This window comes from Carcharhinus amblyrhynchos, chromosome 15 (genome assembly GCF_965287045.1).
Source record: "Carcharhinus amblyrhynchos chromosome 15, sCarAmb.v2.hapA, whole genome shotgun sequence".
Lineage (NCBI taxonomy): Eukaryota > Metazoa > Chordata > Chondrichthyes > Carcharhiniformes > Carcharhinidae > Carcharhinus > Carcharhinus amblyrhynchos.
Genome location: NC_137338.1, coordinates 39,892,756 through 39,911,325, shown reverse-complemented (window position 1 = coordinate 39,911,325; position 18,570 = coordinate 39,892,756). Strand labels below are relative to the sequence as shown.

Genomic DNA, 18,570 nt, shown 5'->3' with positions numbered 1-18,570 from the left:
CACTTGGAGTACTGTGTGCAGTTCTGGTCGCCTCACTACAAGAAGGATGTGGAAGCTATTGAGAGGGTGCAGAGGAGATTTACAAGGATGTTGCCTGGATTGGGAGGCATGCCTTATGAAGATAGGTTGAGGGAGCTAGGTTTCTTCTCCCTGGAGAGAAGAAGATTGAGAGGCGACCTGATAGAGGTTTATAAAATGTTGAGAGGTATAGATAGGGTGGATTCTCGGCAATTTCCCAGGGCTGATATGGTCACTACGAGAGGACGCAGCTTTAAGGTGCTGGGGAGCAGGTACAGAAGAGATGTCAGGGGTAAGTTTTTCACTCAGAGGGTGGTGAGTGAGTGGAATCAGCTGCCGTCAGTGGTGGTAGAGGCAAACTCGCTGGGGTCTTTTAAAAGACTTCTGGAAGATACGTGGGATTTAATGGGATTGAGAGTTGTAGATAGGCCTGGTAGCTATGGATACAATTGGTGCAACTTGTGGGCCAAAGGGCCTGTTTGTGCTGTAGTATTCTATGTTCTATGCTTTGTTTTTATGATGCCTAGAAAATGTTGCAGAAATGCCATGTAAGATGCTAAAAGTGGCCAATCTCATGATAAGCCATACATAGAATTACTCAGCAAATACATGCTTTAGTCTGTATCCTTGACAGGTCAGTGGCACAAAAAGCACAACTGAGAATGGAGTAGATGGGCAGTTACGCCCCAGCTGGTGGTTCCCCCCCAGCATTCAAGGGTGCAATGAAAGGCTTGAAGAGGCAATAGGCCATGATAAACAGTTCATGGGGCTTCTTCTTCATCATCATCCTCATCATCATGTGCCACCATGGCCCCTCCAGTATGTAAAGCATCTGGCATTTTTGGTTTCACATCCTGTGACAGAATGCGTCCACCATACACTGTGGCTAGTGCAGGAACCTTTGGTGATGCATCTCCACAACTAGGCTGAAAGCCATGGGGTGGCACAGTGGCACAATGATTCACGCCACTGCCTCTCAGCTCCAGGGTTTGATTCCTGGCTTGGATCGCTGTATGTGTGGAGTTTGCACATTCTCCCCATGTCTGCATGGCTTTCCTCCAGTTTCCTCAGGTTTCCTCCCACAATCCAAAGATGTGTGGGTTAGCTGGATTGGCCATGCTAAATTGCCCCTTAGTGTCTTGTGATGCATAGGTTAGAGGGATTAGCAGGGTAAATATGTGGAGTTAGGGTGAAGGGGCCTGTGTGGGATTGTTGTTGGTGCAAACCCGATGGGCCTACACATTTACCATGGCAAATGTGTCTAACCGACACATCCTGGGACATTAAAGGGCAATTTATCATGGCCAATTCACCTAACCTGCACATCTTTGGACTGTAGGAAGAAACTGGGCACTTGGAGGAAACCCACACAGACACAGGAAGAATGTGCAAATTCCACACAGAGACCCAAGGCCAGAATTGAACCTTGGTCCCTGAAGCTGTGAGGTAGCAGTGTTAGCCACTGTGCAGTCCTGCATACTAGGTTTCTGCGACTCTTCCATGAGGACACTCCGATCTCTTTGCACCGAAATGGGCAACACTGCCTCATAGTGCAAGAGACCCAAGTTCGATTTCTGGCTTGGGTCACTGTCTGTGCGGAGTCTGTAAGTGCTCCCCGTACCTATGTGGGTTTCCACTGGGTGCTCTGGTTTCTTCCCACAGTGGTTAGATGCATTGGCTATGCTAAATTCTCCCTTAGTGTACCCAAACAGGTGCCAGAATGTGGCTATTAGGGGAATTTCACAGTAACTTCATTGCAGTGTTAATGTAAGCATTGTAGTGTTTCTATGAACTCAGGACCCATGTAGGCACTAAGGCAGTCTGTCTGTACTCCTCCTTGGTCCATAGGGGTAACAACTCGTAGGAGTGACCATGAACAAAGGCTATCTAGTTGGTAATATTATTTGGGATATTATTTAGAAGAGACTTTGATAAGAGTATCAAGACATATGCCTGGACAGGCACAGCCTTCTGCAGCATTGATGTTTCACATGATCCGGTACCTTCTCCATTGTCAGTAAAGAGACTGCAGAGGCTATCACCCTCGTTGCCTTCCTGCCCTTTGTTCCTGACTTCTGCAGCCCTTTTTCCTATGGATCTGGCTCTGCTTCTGGAGATACTGCTCCCCATTGCTACTCAATCCTATCTCAGAAATATCTCATGTCTTTTTATGTCCTTCTTTATTTTCAATTGGAATGTGCAGTCTTTCTGAACACCGTCTCATAAATTGTGAGGTTTGTAAGCAGAGGGACCATCCAACCTCCCTTACTCCTTGTCGAGAGTGAGGAGATGTGATTGATAATTCTCTGGAATCTGCACTTCCCTGAGATTGAGGGTGTTGTGGAGATTTCCCTGGAATCAGTACAGAGTCAGTATCTCACTAGGAGTCTTTATTCAAGCATATGCCTGGGGATCATAGGTATAATAAAGGTCAGCACCCAATGTGCCAGGCTAAATAATACATTGACCTAGTTACAGATATATAAAACATAATCATATCACATATCAGGCACTGGAATGTGGCAACTAGGGGATTTTTACAGTAACTTCATTGCAGTGTTAATGTAAGCCTACTTGTGACTAACAAATGAACTTTAACTTTTAGAAAAGCCACACAGCATCCTCGATTGTCTCCTCACTGATGCTGGTTAACTAACCACATTCATGCTCCATCGTGTAGACACAACTAACCACAAGTTGTCCTATTAGGGTTGCTATACTATTGGTTGCTATGTGTAGCTAGTAAGGCTGGACAACGTTAAGTATCTTGGTGACCATTGCTGTAGCTTTATTGTTCCTTTTATAACTTTACTAGTTGCTTTATTCTCCCGCAACAATGGCCTTTTCCCAACCTTCCCTTTTTGATGCAGTCTCCCATTACTGTGCCAAAATTGTGACTGGTTTCCCACTTTGTTTGCACCTCCTCCTCCCTGTCACATTTTAGATGCTGCTACGATCCCGTGCCTCTGAGTAAAAATTGAAGACTGGCCCTTAAAAAGCTGAAAGCAAGTTCCTTAAGTGGCTAATGTGACCATTTAGCGATGTCCGATGGGTTAGCCCTTGTGGCTCTTGAAGAGCCTTTTAAGCTTGGAAAGTATCGAATCTGCAGTGGAAAACCCGATGTACTTCACCCAAGGGACAGGTTTAAGCAACTGACTGCCAACCCTCATCCTGCCCTCTTAATCGAATAAAAATTCTACTCTGCGCATCAGCAGGAGCATCATTTTCAGGTGAAGAAAACTGGGAGAAGATAGGGAGAAGATATAAAGATGTGCTGTGTTTTGCAAAATCTTTTTGTTAGTTTCAGTAATCCATGGATTGGTTAAATTGACCTGAGAACAATCCATGTTGACTTTCTTATGAAATTGATCTTGTCCTGGCAGTTGATCAGTCAAAGAACAGCTCAGCATTTCTAATTAGTCCCTTGTAAATCACAACTTAGCAGAGTCACCAGAGTCATGAGGAACACATTTCAAACTACGTCTCTTTGCACAGAAACTGGTATTTTTTTGAAATGAATTGGTGAGCTGGCAGCCACAGTGCACTCAAATATTTGTTCATGCCTCTGATCTGCCTTCCAACTGAATCAAACAGATGGGCCAGAACATTCTCTGATTCGACCCAGGGAAGGGTCCTGAGTGAAAGAAGATTAACTCAGAATCCTCAGCATAGTTAGCTGTGAATATGCGCTGTGATGTCAGATATGATTGTGGTTGATGGTTATGTGCATTTGCAAAATTGCTATATTTACATTTGATTCTTATTTGATTTTCTTTGTTTCTAAGTGTGAAATTCTTTGCTAATATTTGGATCTCTGTGATCATGTTTCAGGGTTTTGTCCAGGTTGACTGATCTGATCCTCGCCAGGGTCTATAAACACTCTGATCTGGAACAGTTAGCAGAAGATGGCTCAGTTCCCGTGATCAATGGATTGTCAGAGCTTTATCATCCTATCCAGATCCTGGCTGATTACCTTACACTTCAGGTATCTCCAAAGTATTTCAGTTGATTGAATTTAACAATCATCCAGGGAGAAAAATGCTTCATAATCTCACATTTAATTCATGATTGTAGTTTAATTTGAATGGTGAGTGGTTCTGGTGCAGCACAGATTCACGAACTTCATTACTTTGCAGCTTTTTTCCACAAAACCTTTCACAAATTCCCCCAATCTGTAGGATCCACTTCACCCTTTTTCACCCTTATTCCATTACATTCCCCTTCACTGTTCTCCATTTCCCCTTTCAATGCCAACTCTGCCCTAGAGAAATGCCACTGTCAATCCTGATAGCTCTTGCTTGAAAATATGAAAATCGGAGTAGAGGGCTCAGCTCAGCTCTAATGCCCACCAAAGTTGAGGAACCTGCTGATACTCGAGCATTGATTTATTTTTTGGATTAAAGTTTAAAGTTTATTTATTAGTTTCACAAGTTGGCTTACGTTAACTCTGCAATGAAGTTACTGTGAAAAATCCCTAGTTGCCACACTCCGGTGCCTATTCAGGTGCTCTGAGGGCAAATTTAACATGGCCAATGCACCTAGCCAGCACATCTTTTATACTGTGGAAGAAAACCAGAGCACCCGGAGGAATCAGACACAGAGAACGTGCAGACTCCACACAGTCACCCAAGCCAGGAATCAAACCTACATCCCTGGCACTGTGAGATAGTAGTGCTAACCAAAGTGCCCTTAGGATTAGGCATAAGCTTGACCAGATGTTAGATAGTGTCCAAATTGTACCTGCATAAATTATGGTGCATTCGCAATTCCTAGATAATAATATGGTGTGTTCTACTTGTGAAAAATTCCTGCAACAGAGAACTCTCTCCTCAGTGGGAAGAAAACTGATTTGCTGCAAAATTTGAAGGACTATTTTCAGAATTTTAGACATTAGTAATTTCTTGAGCAAATATAATTGGAAGGAGAGCAGAGAGTTGAATGTTTCTCTGGTATGTCCACAGAGATTTTCCCTGGAGGGTATGAAGGAGCAGGAATGGCGGGCACATGCTGTGATTGGCAGTGAGGGTTGCAGGTCCCCAAGAAGAGCAGTCCAGAAGAAGCGAGCTGTTGGTAATATACTGGGTGCAATAACTTCAACAAGGCCATTGAGGTTGGCCCCTTAGAATGTGAGCTCCCTATTGAGCTTGTTTTGGCTGCCCAATTGGGGAGCCTTTTCTCTATAACTGGGGGTGGCTGGTCTCCTGGCAATCCAGATGCTGACACAGAGCCTGCAGTACTCAAAGAATTATAATGCAGCTTGTAAATCAAAGGGAATTTGGTAATTTATTCACTGGAAACCTTATCAAAAGCAAAAAAAAGTTTAATAGCTTGATCACAGCAGCCAAGATAGGAGAATACACTATAACTTTTCATTAGTATGTTCAGATGTTTGGTGGTTACAATTACAAACCACACCTATAACCAACACAACAGTTATGAAAAAGGTATCAGAAAACTTAAGTGCCGACAGAAACGAAGTAATGGAATCAGCTTGGATAGTGTAGATCAAGCCCAAGACAGGAGGTGAGAGCCCTGTCTTGTCAGCTTGGATCGGGAATGTCTCAACTTGTTGAGACTCTGAATTAGACTTGATTGGATTGTACTGGAATAAAAACATAAATAAATAAATGGTCTGAAAATTGTTCATTGATCCTTTTTTACAGGGCTCTTCAAATGACTTTGCGTATTTAGGTCAGCCCTTCTGAATCTAAATATCTGTTTACAATCAGAGTAATTCTTGCACAAATGTGAGGAAATCATATGCATGTTAAAATTATATCACTGCAGCTTCATTTGAGTACTGCCCTCAAATCTGCTTTCTTTACTCAACCTTTGCCTCTGGGTATCTCAAAAATTTATGGACCTAAAATGTTAACCCTATTTTCGCCTCTTTACAAATGCTGCCTTATCTCCTCAGTGTTTTCAGCACCACTGTTTAATCTTTATTCCAAGGTTGTTCTGGCCTGCACCATCCATCAGCTTCAACCATTTCAGTGCTGCAGGAGACTTTCCCGACCCCAACTGTAGCGCCACCCCACCCCATCCTTTGAGCAAGCCTCCAATTGATGGCTCATCTCATGCTGGAAGCCTTCATTGAATGTTAAAACTCAAAAGTTGGTTCAAGAAAATATGACAGGGCTAAAGTGGGTTCACCCCTAGTAGGTCAAAGTGCAGTTCCATTGTACTTCCATGGGGATCATCATCCCCAAGGACAATTTAACCTTATTTCTGTGGTAAATGTTTCAAGTCCAAGAGGCTGTACAGAAAATACACATTTTTCTGCCTCTTTTAATTTGTATTCTGTGTGTGTGCTTTTTAGGAACATTTTGGCTCACTGACTGGTCTAACTATATCTTGGATAGGAGATGGGAACAATGTGTTGCACTCTTTCATGTTGAGTGCTCCTAAACTCGGAATGAATCTTCGTGCTGCTATACCTAAGGTAATCTCTCTGGTATAAGGCTGATGACCGCAAGAGAATTTGTTTTTCATAACATTACACTGGATAAAAGATTATTATTTGTACATTCTTGCAATTGTATGGTATTAATTCCCACAGGTACATTTGGAGAACATATGGTTTCTTGAAAGAGTCATGGTTGCTTCAAAATAACTGGCAGAGTAAACTCACTCAAAGCATTGTCCCAAATTTCATCAAAAATCCAAACAATTGTGAAGTGCACATACAGATACCTGGAAGCATTTACACACAGTATTAAGCTTGATAACATATTAATAACACTGAATAGTCAATAATTGCATCCAAATCTTTCATAACTATTTTTGACTAGATAATACATAGTTTCAAAACATATTCATTCTGTGCATATCATAATAAACAGTCTGTTAACACTTTCTGCCATTGTTTACTCATGTCTAACATCTTGCTAACTTTGTCAAACAAAATAAAATATGATTCACTATGTCCTTTAGGGACACTACTGCAGTCACCATTTCTTTCTTAATATCTAGCAGCATGATCAGTTTGCTTCACGGTGCTCTTTTTTTAAAAAAATATACTTGACTGAAAGTAGCCATTTCTAACTTTGTAGACAAGACATCACATTCATCTTGACTTAGCTGAAGAATATGATTATACAAATAGAATTTTGGTAACAAAAGAATGTTCTGGTGCAGATCGCAGCATATATGTGTTTCAGGTTTTTACATATTCTTTCATGGGGATTTACATTGAAACCATTGTTATGTTTGCACTTTCATTCAATGCAAGTGCGTCTTTAAAGTTATTCTGTAGCTCAAATATTAAGAGGTACATTTGGGGTAAATATTACCTTCCAACTGGTGCTTAGGTGGCCAACTGGTGGAATGATCTTGCTCCATGATCCAGACAGAAGGCCTGGATTTCCTGTAGAGTGAGGAACAGCAGATCAATGCTCAAAATCCGGTAGCCCAGGGCAGTATGATGTATTTAGTGGCCACAGTAGTCTGGACAGTTATAGTTATTGGGGAAGGGGGAGGATTGGGATCTTTTTTCACGAGGTAGGCATTCTAGTGCAGTAGTGACCCAGCCTTTTTGTGGTACCTGGTGAATCACAGCTATGCCTGACCATAGAAAAATAGATTTAAGCTTGCACCTAAGTATCTGTTTTACTTTCCCACATGGGATGGTGTAGAACACTAACAAAAAGCCAGGGATTGATTATTTCTACTTCAGTGACACAGGTGCTGGTTGTTCTCCTTGTGCACAGTCTATTCAACATCCTGTTCACTCTCTAGCCGAGAGGAACCAACATCATTCAGCTTACTGAAACAGACAAAATAGAGAATTGGCAACCAAGAGACAAACTTTTAACCTTCTGATTAGGGTTATTAGTTGGAGATACCAATCTTCTAGAATCCCATTAATCACCATTTAGGATCAGCCCTTCTGTCCGGTGGATTGTGAATGTTTGAGCATTAGTATCAGGGATTCTAATTAATACTTTGTGTAAACATGTTCTATCACTAGTCTGCAGCATTAGCAGAAAAGATCTATAAATTATTTTTTCTTTGTAGGGCCATGAACCTGATGCCACTGTCACAGCATTTGCTAAATCATTGTCTGAAAAGGTAATTTCTTTTGATATGATTTTACCTGAGAGGATTTCAGGTTTTGGTGGTCTTTCCATTTTTTGATCAAGTTGTATATTTCCATGAGGAATTATTCAATTATTCAATTATTTCAATTATTCTTGAAATTAGTGTGGAACCAAAATGTTTTTCACACACGACCCTCTGGAAGCAGCAAGTGGAGCCAATGTCCTGGTAACAGATACGTGGATCAGCATGGGGCAAGAGGAAGAGAAAGCAGAAAGGCTGAAAACGTTTCATGGTTTTCAAATCACTATGAAGGTAGGATGTGTGAAATTTCAAAAATGAAAATTACTACCTATGCTTTGTTCCTTTTAAGGATAAATGAGGGTAGGCAACAACACCTCCTCCATGATCATCCTCAACACGGTGCCCCTACAAGGCTGTGTTCTCAGCCACCCACTATATTCCTTATACACATATGGCTGTGTGACCAAATTACTCGATTTTCAAGTTTGCTGACGACACTGCCATAGTACGTTGGATCTCAAACAATGATGAGACAGAATACAGGAATGAGATAGAGAATCTGGTGAGCTGGTGCGATGACAATAATCTCTTCCTCAATGTCAACAAAATGAACGAGATTGTCATCGACTTCAGGAAGCGTAAAGGAAAACATGCTCCTGTCTACATCAATAGGGATGAAGTAGAAAGGGTTGAGAGCTTTAAGTTTTTAGGTGTCCAGATCACCAACACCTGTCCTAGTTCCCACATGCCGACACTATAATTAAGAAAGCCCACCAACGCCTCTACATTTTCAGAAAACTATGGAAATTTGGCATGTCAGCTGCAACTCTCACCAACTTTTACAGATGTACCATAGAAAGCATTCTTTCTGGTTGTATCACAGCTTGGTGTGGCTCTTGCTGTGTCCAAGACCACAAGCAACTACAAAAGATCGTGAATGTAGCCCAATCCATCACACAAACCAGCCTCCCATCCATTGACTCTGTCTACATTTCCTGCTGCCTCAGCAAAACAGCCGGCATAATTAAGAACCCCATGCACCCTGGACATTCTCTCTTCCACCTTCTTCCGTCAGGAAAAAGATAACAAAAGTCTGAGGTTACGTACCAACTGACTCAAACAGCTTCTTCCCTGCTGCTGTCAGACTTTTGAATGGACTTGCCTTGCATTGAGTTGATCGTTCTCTGCACCCTAGCTACGACTGTAACACTACATTCTGTACTCTCTCGTTTCCCTCTCTATGAATGGTATGTTTCGTCTGTACAGCGCACAGGAAACAATATTTTTCACTGTATGTTAATACATGTGACAATAATAAATTAAATCAGATCAATTAATGTCCAGTAATTGTAATTATTCTTTTGATGGTGATTTCTGCCCAGGGTAACTTCTATTCTCAGCAAATGTATCCCAGCTCTTCCCCTCTGCGTACCTTGTTTTCTAATTCCTCAATCAACTATAATTTATCTGATTTCACCAAAGTCTTGAACATTAGCCACTCCTGTGGATGTAATGCAGTATTGCACTTGTCCAGTGATGTAGATATCCAGGCAGTGTTGTTAACTGTTGCACATTTTGCAATACAATGGTCGGATTTTGCAACACAATAGTGGGATAGAGGGAGAAAGATTGGACATGGATGGATTGTTCTGTGATTTGAGCTGCTCGGTAAGAAGCGCATACCAAAAGATGGGGGGAAAAAAATAATTTTGAAGCCTGAGCTTCAGGGTTTTTAGCTTCTATATGATGTCAAGCACACTGAACAGATAATGTTACATCAATGACTTCCAAATTTACATAACACTACTCTGACTGCACTATTAAAACGTAAGCTCTTTTGCAGGTTTGTATCAGTGGGGGGTGAGGGGAACATTGTGGTGGGGTTTGCATGGGAAGTGGCTAGATAAAAGCAAAGATGTATCTACATTGTTTCACTGTCTTAAATCCATATTTCATGTGTGGTTTGCTCCCTGTGTGCAGTTGCTGTTACAGAAAAAACAGAATTTTGCAGCTTCATTTTCTTTCCTTTATCCCATCGTTTTTCTTGATTTTTCTTCCCTCCTCAGGATTTTACACATAATCCAACTTGCTCCCGCAGACCCCTCCTGTAATTTTCAACCAACCATTATTCGTGTCTATTAATTCAATTTTGGAATCATTTACACCACGTAGTAAAAGTGCACCTCCAGGGACACCATCTATTATTCATTTCAGCTCCTAAAACAGACACAGTCAAAGGAGCAGCATCCACAGGACACAGGCAAATGGAAATGCCCACTGAACTGCACATTTGTACCAGTAGATAGCATCAGGAAACATCAGTGGCCTCGGCCAATGTGCAACTCACTACTGCAACATAAATAAAATCATTTCAGGATAAATATTATTCAACATTGACATGCAGCACTGTCTGGTGAGACATTATTAATTTATGTCATTTCTATTATAAAATACATTACCTACATAGGAGCTGCATTTATGTACTTTGGACAATATCCATACCATTAATTAATAGAAAGGGATACTGCTCCAGAACATTGGCAAATACATATGTGAGCGAATGCCAATATTCCAGGGAGCAATCACTTAAGAAATCTAGATACAAAAGATGCCAAATTGTTGAAAGGGAATATAATACAAGAGCGAAATACTGCAGATGCTGGAATCTGAAATAAAAATAGAAAATGCTGGAAAATCTTAGCAGATCTGACAGTATCCGTGGGGAGAGAATAGAGCCAATGTTTCGAGTCAAGATGACTCTTCGTCAGAGCTCTGTATAATGCAAGGTTGGTTTCCAAACATAGGTCATGACATCTTTGCAGAACTCCAAAACTTCACAAGAAAGGGTTTACAATAATGCAGGAATGTAATAGGGCAGGAATTTGATCTGCTGGGGAAACATTTTTATTTTTTGGACTGCTTTGGCTTCCACTATCATAGAATCATAGAACCTCAATAGTGCAGAAGGAGGCTATTCAACCTATCAAGTATGCACTGACTCTCTGACAGATTATCAATCGGGCTCTCTCCCCCACCCTATCCACGTAGCCCCACACATTTATCATGGTTAATACATCTAACCTGGATCGAGCTAGCAAAATAATTAACCATAAATCCAGCACAATTTTATGTTTGGTGAAAGGTATACTCATGCTTCCCAGTGGGAAGCAGCAACAAACCAGACCCTAGCAAGTGGGTTTCCTCTGGGTGCTTCCAGTTTCCTCCCACAGTCCAAAAATGTGCAGATTAGGTGAATTGGCTATGCTAAATTGCCCCTTAGTGTCAGGGGGATTGGCATGGTTACAGGGATAGAGCCTCTGTGGATTGTTGTCCCTGCAGACTCAAAGGGCCAAATTGCCTCCTTCTGCATTGTAGGGATTCTATGGGCAGGACTTTACCGCCTCTGTCAAGCAAGACTAGAAATTTCCGCCTGAGGTCAATAGACATTTCCATTGTCTGCCCCTGACCTGCTCTGATTCTGTGGCAGACAAAGTGGTCCAGTTCTGGCAAATGATTCTATCCTATGATTCTAAGTGGAGGTTAAAGGGGTGAAAAGTGACCCCTATGTGTGGGCAAAAGCTAGTGTCCAAAATCAGAGTTGTTGTGGGCAGTGACTAATAGCTTTTGCCCTTGAATCATACAGTGCAGAAGGAGGCCATTTAGCTCATCAAATCTGCACCAACCACAATCCCATCCAGGCCCTATCTCAACCCCATGCCTTTACCCTAGTTAGTCCCCCTGACACTAAGGGGCAATTTAGCATGGCCAATCTACCTAGCATCTTTGAACTGTGGGAGAAATGAGAGCACCCAGAGGAAACCCACACAGACAAGGGAAGAATGTGCAAACTCCACACAGACAGTGACCCAAGCCGGAAATCGAACCTGGGTCCCTGGTGCTGTGAGACACCAGTGTTAACCATTGTACCACCATGCCGCTGCATGTAACCCTTTGTGTGTATAGAAGCACCAAATTCAGATTCTTCTGAATATATTTCAGGTAGGTTTGCCTGGGTGTTTTTAAGTATCTCTTTATCATACCTGACTAAAACAGTTACATTTTAAAGAAAGAGAAATTACCACAATCTTGATAATACTCTTGAGCATTTAATTTTATTTCCGTGTCAGTGCAGTGTATTGAAGGATACGTTTTGCAATGCCCTTGTTATTTAACAGAGCCTTGAGCTATGCACTTTGGAGCTGCCCAATTCCTAAAGTACCTGATTTTACAAAGTTTAAAGTTTATTTATTAGTGACTCAAGTAGGCTTACATCAACACTGCAATGAAGTTACTGTGAAACGCAAGTAGCAATTTGGACAATTTCACCAAGCTACCAACATGTTGGTATTCTTTATAAATTTAAATTTAATTGAAATGTAAATTAGCATTTGGGGGATTGCATGTCAAATCTTGCAAGTCATGCAAGATGCTGATGACAAGCTTCGTCCGTTAAATAATGGATGCACTGGAGTATTTGGGAATTTGCCTGCTTTAGCAGGCTCAGCCTCTCCCCTCAAGAGGCCTGCTAATGCAGGCAAATACCTTTCTGTTTCTTTGTTAATATCTCGGGCTGCGTTTTGATTTGGTTTGATTTATTATTGTTACATGCATTAGCATAAAGTGAAAAGCATTGTTTCTTGTGTGCTTTACACTCAAAGCACACCGTTCATAGAGAAGGAAACAAGAGTGCAGATTGTTGTGTTACAGTTATAGCTAGAGTATAGAGAAAGGTCGACTTAATGCAAGGTGGGTCAGTTCAAAAGTCCGATGGCAGCAGGGAAGAAGCTGTTCTCGAGTTGGTTGACAGTGACCTCAGACTTTTATATCTTTTTCCTGACAGAAGAAGGTGAAAAAGAGAATGTCCGGTGTGCATGGGGTCCTTAATTATGCTTGCTGCTTTGCTAAAGCAGCAAGAAGTGTTGACAGTGTCAATGAATGGGAGGCTGGTTTGTGTGATGGATTGGGCTACATTCACGACCTTTTGTAGTTTCTTGCAGTCTTGGGCAGAGCAGGAGTCATACCAAGCTGTGGTACTGCCAGAAAGAATGCTTTCTATGGTGCATCTGTAAAAGGTGGTGAGAGTTGAAGCTAACATGCCAAATTTCCTTAGTCTTCTGAGAAAGTAGAGGCATTGGTGGGCTTTCTTAACTATAGTGTAGGCATGGGGGATCAGGACAGATTGCTGGTGATCTGGACACGTAAAAACTTCCAGCTCTCGACTCTTTCTACTTCATCCCTGTTGATGTAGACAGGGGCATGTTCTTTATGCTTCCTGAAGTTGATGACAATCCCCTTTGTTTTGTTGACCTCGAGGGAGAGATTATTGTCACTGCACCAGTTTACCAGATTCTCTACCTCAATCCTTTACTCTGCCTCGTCATTGTTTGAGATCCAACCCACCATGTTGGTGTCCGTAGTGCTCCATGTATTGGTTGATTTTGCAGTAAAAACTACCATTTTTCTTCATTGATCTTGCATACATCTTTCTTGCTTTCACATGGCAACTTAGAGACGAGGATGATTATTGCTCTGGCATTTCAAAAACAGTACGTAATTAAAATAAGGAAAAAAGAGTTGAGAGTGGCTCAAGACCAAATAGCCATACCCATGCAGTCTGCTTAGGTTAACACATGAAAAATGGCTGTTTGGTACTGGAAAATTAATTGTGCCTGTGGAACCATAAGCATTTATGAGTTATCAACCTCATTTCCTGATTATCAGCCAGAAAACTGGAGGTGGCAAGTGTACTCCTTTTTTTTAATATGTTTATTCAGGTGCTTGAGGAAAAGAGCAATGTGAATACCAGCATATAAATACAGTTCACGCCGCTTCTATAACACAGTGGTGTTCATGTAATTTGCCTGATATAAGCAGTAGACAGTATAATAGTTTCTTTGCTACCAGCTATAGCGATGAAAATACCCTGGCAGCTGGACGAAGGAACCGAGTGTAGTTTATATTTTAGGAAGCCGGGAGGCCACACAAGAAATTTAGTGTCTGCAAAAGGGTTAAACAGCACGTCCTTACAATATCGCTTTTGGGAATGGTCTGGTAACACCTCTGTTCTGAGGCAGTGCTTGGGACTGCAAGGCTTTAATACAACAAAAGGCACAAATGGTGTTGTAAGTAGGAGGGTGTCATCCAAAACCTCCTTTCACATTCACAGTAAGTTATTTCATATGCTGTGTAATCTGAAAATTCTGATCTGCTGCTGCTCAAAATAACTTAATATATGCAGCACAAAAACAGAAAATGCTGGAGAAACACAGCAGGTCTGACAGCATCTGTGGAGAGAGAATAGAGCCAACATTTCGAGCCACGATTTCCCTTCATCAGCTCTGACAAAGGGTCATCCTGACTCAATACGTTGGCTCTATTCTCTCTCCACTGATGTTGTCAGAGCTGCTAAGATTCTGCAGCATTTTCTGTTTTTGTTTCTGACTCCAGCATCCACAGTATTTTGCTTTTATCTTAATATATGCAGTACCTTTCATAATTGACTTCAATGGAGATGGCAAGCGGTAAGGGCCATTTGCCTGGTATTGGAGGCTGTCCATGGTAAGTACACAAAAATCAACACCAAACTGCCTTAAAATTGTACTGTTGTATTCAATAACTGATGCCTTTTTGCTTTTTACACGTCTCTCAGACCGGACAGTCAGCTGCACCCAACTGGGTATTCATGCACTGTTTGCCACGCAAACCGGAGGAAGTTGATGATGATGTATTTTATTCCCCAAGATCACTGGTTTTCCAAGAAGCTGAAAATAGGAAATGGACAATTATGGTAAGAAAACACAATATTGGACTTCACAGTTTGCGAAAGCTGCAGCTGTAGTAAGAACAAAAGGGAACCTTTCTTAAATATTTATAACCCATACAGAACACATAACATCACTAGGTATATTGCACGTCATTAAGTTTCAATGATAGAATAATATGTAATGAGCTATAACAATGTTACTTGTGATTTTTTAATGAGTCCATTAGGGCATACTGCTACAATCTACGTGCCTATCAGTTTGTGTGTTGATAACATATGATACCAGCTGATATAAGAACAAAGAAAATTACATCACAGGAACGGGCCCTTCGGCCCTCCAAGCCTGCACCGACCATGCTGCCTGACTTAACTAAAACCCTCTAAGTTTCCGGGGACCATATCCCTCTATTCCTATCCTATCCATGTATTTGTCAAGACACCCCTTATAAGTCACCATATCCACTTCCACGACCTCCCCGGCAACCAGTTCCAGGCACCCACCACTGTGTAAAAAATCTGCCTCATACATCTCTTTTAAAACTTATCCCTCGCACCTTAAACCTATGCCCCCTAGTAATTGACTCTTCCACCCTGGGAAAAAGCCCAGATGTAGTAAGTTGAACTTCTAACCACTCTATGGGTAAATAGGTTTTTTACTGAATTCTCCAATGGATTTATTAGTGACCATCTTATATTTCTGGCCCATAATTTCATATATTGTCATAATAATTGACGAGCCAAGTATGTTCCTTTTGATTTAACTATGCAAGTTTTTTTTTGATGAATCATTTTATATTGCTGTTTCTGGATTAACTTGATGCGCTTTTCACAAGGTTTGCCTTAACTGCATTGAAGTTGTTAATCTGGGATTGATTCAAAATTTAGCAGGTGGCGAGATCACCTCTATGAATTAACCATGCAGATCATGGGCTTTACACTGGTTACGATAGAACTGCAACCACTTGATACAATCTTTGTAAAAAAATTAATTTCATTGTTTTGAAATATCCCAGGTTGTTTGCTGGACCTCCTTTTACATTTCTGAAGTTGGGAACTACACAACAGGATAGATTAATCATATTAAACATTCAAACAGTGTTCCATCACTAGTGAGCAGCTGTTTGATTATACTTGTTAGTACACATCCATAAAGATCACAAGGACAAGCCAGCAAACTTGTTTGTGTTATTCAGCACTAGACCTTTATAGTCTTAAAGCAGAAACAAGAGTCAGACCATGACTTTGTGTCGAAAGGAAGCTTACTGCACCTTTAATAACAATCGCTTCAAACATGGGTGTGATAGAGTTTCATGGGAGTGGAGATTCTGACATGGAACAAATGATACCTACCAATTCCTTTCAGCATTATGTTTCTCCTTTCCAAATCATTCTGCTTGCACCTAGTGCAGCTCATTTCACTTTTTATCAACTTAAATTGAGAAAAATTAAAACCTCATTGAGAGAGATTTATTTTATGTACAACTTGTGATTACTCGAGTTGTGCTCCCAAACAGGACATTTAGTATTTAATGGAGCATTGTAATGGTAAATGCCGTGAAAAATAGCTGTCTTAATTTTGTTTCCTCTTTCTCCAGGCCTTAGCACCTCCCTACCTCCAACTTCAAACTTCCTTTAGCACTACCACCTTCCAAAAACTCTGTGTTCCTCCCACCATGGTGGCACAGGGACCCAGGTTCAGTTCCAGCCTGGGTGACTGTCTGTGTGGAGTCTGCACGTTCTCCTGAGTTTCCTCTGGTCACCCCAGTTTCCTCCCACAGTCCAAAGATGAGTTGGTTAGGTTGGCCAAGTTGAATTGCCTGCTTAATGTCACAAGATGTGTAGTTTAATATGGTAAATATCTGGAGTTACAGGGATAAGACCTTGGTGAGATACTCTGTCGGAGAGTCAGTGCAGACTCGACGGGCCGAATGGCCACCTTCTGCACTGTAGTGATTCTTCTATGATTAATTCTGGCCTGGCCCTGAGCTGTGGAGTTTCCTCCATAAACCTCTCAGTTTCAATACTTCCCCCCTCTTTTCAAATCTTCCTGAAAACCTACCATTTTGGCCAACTGTCCTAATATCGCCTTGTCTGGCTCAGTATCATTTTTTTGGATAATGTTCCTGTGAGGCACTTTGGGACATTTTGCTATAGTTATAGGTTCTATAGTTTTACTATGTTACAGCTGGTATATAAGTTCAAGCTGTGATGATAACAAAGAAAAGGATTATAGTTGAAGTAATGTTGAAGTGGGAAGTATAAGTTCCTTTTCAGAGGAGGCAAACCAGCTAAACTGGGTTGGAGCTATTGAAGTAATTAGTCACCAGGTTGCTAAATACAATACTTGTTTGGGTAAGGTCAGAGGTTTAAATATATCCATGCTGAACAATATCTGGGTTTAATAATTTGTTTGTACAATACTCCCTTATGTATCAAGCATTAGAGGTAAAGTGAATATCATAAAATTGTACCATTTATATTTTCTGCAATGCATGCTCGAGTGATGGTCCTTGTTAAAGTTTCTGTCAACTTCACATGGACTTGAGTATTGGCTACCAATTGGGATACCTTGTCATGTGAAATGGATCTCGCTACATTTTTAATATTGAATAGAATCTATTACAGTGAAGCATCCTATCTGCTGTCCTACCTGCAGAAGTTAGCTTAACTTGAATGTCAGAAACAGAATTCACATACAAGTCCTCCAAACAGAAGCACAGCATTGTACAGCTGAGGAATTATCATTGTTTAAAGATGAACTACTTCTAATTTTTGTCCTTTTTTTTTCCATAGGGTGCAATGGCGAGCATTCTTACAGATTATTCACCAACAACCACCAAGCCAAAATTCTGAATTCTGTCTTACGACCCAACATCGACAATGCAATGGAAGGATAATATCAAGAAATTCAAGAAAGTTCTACCTGTACAATTCTTTGATTATATAATTACATTACATTGTTTCACTACGTTATTCCATTACCATATGATGCTGAAATGACTTAGTAATGGTAATCAGAAAAAGACTGGCAGTTCACAAGAGATCCTTGTTCAGTGAAGTAATGCAAATATAACGTACAAGCATTTCATCTAATCATTCTGAATCCTGTTGTACAATGCAACATCCACAATGCAAGCAAAAAAAATTGTAACTGTGAAATTCTTTGATTTGCTAGGCTAGGTTTTGCTGGCACATATTATTTACTGAGTAAGGAACCAGATACTGAACTGTTCCTTATTTTCTCTATCCATCTTGTTGCTCCCATTTATTTTTGAGAATTGCTGATTCGAGGCAGACTGAAAGCATACATTGGGAACTTTCACTCAGTTAACGCTCCTGGAGATATTGGATTGTCATCCAGTAAAATCCTGATACCTACTGGCCATCAAGTTGTCAGAAGGCTACAGCCCTATCCTCAACCATAGCCTGAGTTTACCCTTTCAGATGCTAAGTCTTGACAGTCGGTATCAGCCAATAAGTACTGCATCAGCTATTTTGACACTGGTTTACCAGGATTCAGTTTCTATTGCAAAGTCCAAGCTAAGGGCGTTGCCTACCAAGGATACATCAAAAAATTGTGTACACAGTCATGATTTTCCATCTGTTAATTTTAAAAGATGGGAATTCATTCAATTTTCAGAAGCTGGGAATGTATAATAAGAAAATCTACCTTGTGTTCTGTTTACCAAAATTATATAAATGATCTTACAGTAAATCAGTCACTGATG

The 18,570-nt window shown here is 40.9% G+C and overlaps 1 protein-coding gene across 1 annotated transcript in view; it reads left to right on the top strand.

Moving 5' to 3' along the window:
* Positions 1-18,088, top strand: part of otc (ornithine transcarbamylase) — a 46,296-nt gene extending 28,208 nt beyond the window's left edge. The window contains exons 5-10 of the mRNA XM_080203276.1: positions 3,850-4,003; positions 6,338-6,460; positions 8,035-8,088; positions 8,221-8,370; positions 14,729-14,866; positions 17,636-18,088. Coding sequence (XP_080059402.1) covers positions 3,850-4,003; positions 6,338-6,460; positions 8,035-8,088; positions 8,221-8,370; positions 14,729-14,866; positions 17,636-17,695 — 679 coding nt within the window. The 3' untranslated portion in view covers positions 17,696-18,088. The remainder of the gene's footprint in view (positions 1-3,849; positions 4,004-6,337; positions 6,461-8,034; positions 8,089-8,220; positions 8,371-14,728; positions 14,867-17,635) is intronic.
* The last annotated feature ends 482 nt before the right edge of the window (positions 18,089-18,570 follow it).